Source organism: Perkinsus marinus (genome assembly GCF_000006405.1).
Source record: "Perkinsus marinus ATCC 50983 genomic scaffold scf_1104296932070, whole genome shotgun sequence".
Taxonomy (NCBI): domain Eukaryota; phylum Perkinsozoa; order Perkinsida; family Perkinsidae; genus Perkinsus; species Perkinsus marinus.
In genome coordinates, this window is record NW_003215523.1 from 1 (window position 1) to 1,090 (window position 1,090).

Below are 1,090 nucleotides of genomic sequence, written 5' to 3' on the forward strand. Positions count from 1 at the left end.
GAGTTTATGGCGTTGACATATCTATCACGAGTAGTTACAGCACTGCCTTTGGCGGTGTTGGCAAGCTTACTCCTGAGCAAGTGTGGCGAGCATCGATCCGTTGAGGGTTGTCCCTCCTATCATCTTAGGCTTCAACGATGAGTACACCTATTGACCAGTCTAAGTCCACTGAATGTACGTGAGTCTTACCTTCTGAACGAATGCATCAACCTGCTGCTGGAATTGAGGCCTCAATGCTTGATACGGCAGCTTCTGGATGTTCCTCAAGTCCGCCCTGATATAATAAGCCATCCCCATGAATATACAGTGTCAATGATAATGACTACTCATTTTCCACTGGCCTAACCATCACTGAACAGCTCCTATCCCTGAACATAGCCTTGATGCAATCACGTATTTTATTCTTCTGTTCGATCCCTTCACTACGACCTGCTACTGGCCTCAGAGCATGCTCGAGATACCTTGGCTAGAAGCATCATTGACAGCAGATAGCCCTCATCCGTCACTCTTTAGGTGATATTGGTTGCCCCGTTTCGTTGACTAGCTTCAGGTTGAAGTCCCTTAGAACCCACAGTAAAGGTGGGAAGTGAGCGGCAAGGTCAGCTGAGTCCTTGGACAAATCTGGGTTGCTCTTGGATGAGGATCGAACATGAATGTGCTTTGTGAGATGAAGTACCTATCCCACGGCATTACCGGATACTCTTAAGCCAGAGTACTCACCAGATTGAGTTGGTCGAGACTCTCCTCGTTAATCGCACCCATACTGTTGTACACGAAGAAGGAGCAAAGCAGCAGGCACAATGAGAATATCTGCATATCGCAGCTTGTTGTTCGGACACAGCTACCAAGACCCTCAGTATCGATAAGAATAGCATGAAAGTTTTGCCCTAGTTGGACCTGAGTCATTGTGTATTCCCGGTAAGGCGGTGGCAAGGGATACTACCGGTTGGCCCACATCCATATACCACGAGTGCAGGGGTTCACACTAAGGCCTATCTCGAATCCATCCCTGTAGCCAGGAGACGGGTTCATGAGAAACTCTTGCCCGTACGGTACAGACCAGCAATACCATTTACAGCGACCTGATGTA

At 48.2% G+C, this 1,090-nt stretch overlaps 1 protein-coding gene across 1 annotated transcript; it reads right to left on the reverse strand.

Moving 5' to 3' along the window:
- Nucleotides 1-66: 66 nt before the first annotated feature.
- Pmar_PMAR008994 (interferon-induced guanylate-binding protein, putative) lies at nucleotides 67-762 on the reverse strand (the record flags this gene model as incomplete). Its single annotated transcript, XM_002785727.1, has 5 exons — nucleotides 67-147; nucleotides 190-274; nucleotides 327-461; nucleotides 507-676; nucleotides 721-762. The coding sequence occupies 5 exons, from the start codon at nucleotides 760-762 to the stop codon at nucleotides 67-69; spliced, it is 513 nt and encodes a 170-aa protein (XP_002785773.1).
- Between the last annotated feature and the right edge of the window lie 328 nt (nucleotides 763-1,090).